Source organism: Anneissia japonica, unplaced genomic scaffold, assembly GCF_011630105.1.
Source record: "Anneissia japonica isolate Jap-2015-1 unplaced genomic scaffold, ASM1163010v1 scaffold4446_len648930_cov198, whole genome shotgun sequence".
NCBI lineage: Eukaryota > Metazoa > Echinodermata > Crinoidea > Comatulida > Comatulidae > Anneissia > Anneissia japonica.
In genome coordinates, this window is record NW_022683639.1 from 419,316 (window position 1) to 421,410 (window position 2,095).

Genomic DNA, 2,095 nt, shown 5'->3' on the forward strand with positions numbered 1-2,095 from the left:
ATACGCCACTACAGTAATATATTCCTTGTCTCTCTCTTTATCGTGCGCACTCGGTTAATGATGAGCAAAGTTTTTATGACTGTTCTCCGAAAATCTCTGTTTTCCAAAACTTATGGAATGTACTGCCAACGTGTGTTTAGATCCTTTTGCTCGATGTATGTAGTCGGAGCCGTCCTTGCTTCATTTTCCCATGGCTTGGCTTCCCAAAAGACAACACTTGAAATAACTTGATTTTTACTTTTGTAGCTATGTTCAGCTAACCTTCGTGCCCTCAAAGTTCTTGATACAGGGGGAATACCTCCATACAGGTTTTTATTTGTAATATGTTGTTTATAGTTGATATTCAAGGCGTGTCTAAGTAATCTTGTATAACAACCATCAAGTCCCCTCTCACAAGAATCTGTTCGTTTATCTTTTTATAGAAATTCAGTAATAAGCAATATTAGTTTTGAAACCCTAGGTCACCTGAGCGTTAGAGGCTTCCCCCATGCATTGGCGGATTTAAGGGGAACCAAGTCGGCCGGGGCCCCTGTAAATATTTAAAAATTATTTTTAAATAATGGAGAAAAACATTATATTCCAATCCTGAGAGTGCCATTTTCGGCCATCTAGAGGGGACGTAATCTTAATTTTTCTTGCCTCAGCCCCAACCATAGTGGGGCTGACGTGTATATCTATCAAGGACCCTCTCTCGGCACCCTCTATTTTGAATTACGGATCCACCACTGCAAGGACCACCCCATATATGCGAAGGTCAGGGAAAATCCTGGATCCGCACCTGAGCTATATAGTTATACGACTAATATTTCTTTAATAAAGATTTAGCGGAAACGTTGTTGCTTCTTTGCGTATTATTTTTCATGCATTCAATGAAATTTAATACTCTTCGAGTCAACGCCAAATGTACAAATATAATCAGATTTTAGAAATGATGAAGGTAAATACATTGTATGTAGAACACTTAACACGATAAGATGTGTTGGATTATAATTGATGAAAACAAACTAACATTAGGTGGGTGGGATGCACTATTGTAGAATCCTACCAATAAAATAAGGCCTATCCTTTGCCTTTAATACGGCATAGGCCAGAAGTCGTTGATCCCGTGTAGGCCTATGTCAAAAATATGATAGGCCTACCGTTACAAGTTAATATAATTTGTAGAACAGTAAAGCAAAATCTACGTACTATCGGTGGACAGTTTATGTTCAGAATTCACAAACTGATGAACAAATAAAGGTTGTGGTTTCAGCATAGAAGAGACAAAAAGAAAAAAAAAGAGAAAAAAAAAATTAAAAATATGTAAAACAGTGCCCTAACTGGCTAGGAACAGTACCACATCAAACTAGAAACATTAATGGAATAGGTTAGATATGGCTATTATTAATGCCCTATGTATGTAAAAAATGTGATATATACCTACCGTTACAATTGGGAATATAATTTGTAGAAAAAAATACCAATTTGATTAATTTATCAGAATATTTCTGATATTATACCTCTACACAAAGTTTCGCCTAGATCTGTATTTTAAAAAAAATGTCACACTACGCTAACGTGTCCTTTTACTGTAAAATTGCCGACCTGTAAGAATTCTGATTATATTTACATTTTGAATATTAATTGTAGTATAAACACAACTAAAAAGAGAAAACTACTCTAATCAAATTGATCCAATTCTTATTGTGTATGCTCTAGGCCCTGATTTGCCTCACATGCGATTACGTTTGATAGGAACAATATCTGCTGAACATGGAACGCAGTCTAGTAAAACTTAAATCGGTGAAGTGAAAACATTGGATTTTACAGACGAACTCACAACCCAGTTTCTGGGCAGCCAATGCATCGGGAAAAGACTAAGCACGGACGTCGTTTACCTGCTCGTCTTTCATTCCCTTCCTCTGAAATGTGCACATCTGAAAAGCAAATAATAGACTCTATTTTTAATGATGTATAACTCAGCGATGTTGAAAGAATGGAAGGAGTTCAGTTTCTACTGCCTTTTGCAGCACCTTGTTGCCCTTCTGGAGATGCTTAGAAGGTCACTTTATATCTATACCAAACCTCTATTACTTTAATCGTCATTTATGTATAT

General features: G+C 36.4%; 1 protein-coding gene across 3 annotated transcripts in view; it reads right to left on the reverse strand.

Moving 5' to 3' along the window:
* Positions 1–1,535: 1,535 nt before the first annotated feature.
* The window catches only part of LOC117100522 (C-type lectin-like), an 11,413-nt gene continuing 10,853 nt past the window's right edge, over positions 1,536–2,095 (reverse strand). For all 3 annotated transcript variants that reach the window (XM_033240275.1, XM_033240293.1, XM_033240285.1), the window contains one exon: positions 1,536–1,916. In XM_033240275.1, coding sequence (XP_033096166.1) covers positions 1,816–1,916 — 101 coding nt within the window. In that variant the 3' untranslated portion in view covers positions 1,536–1,815. The remainder of the gene's footprint in view (positions 1,917–2,095) is intronic.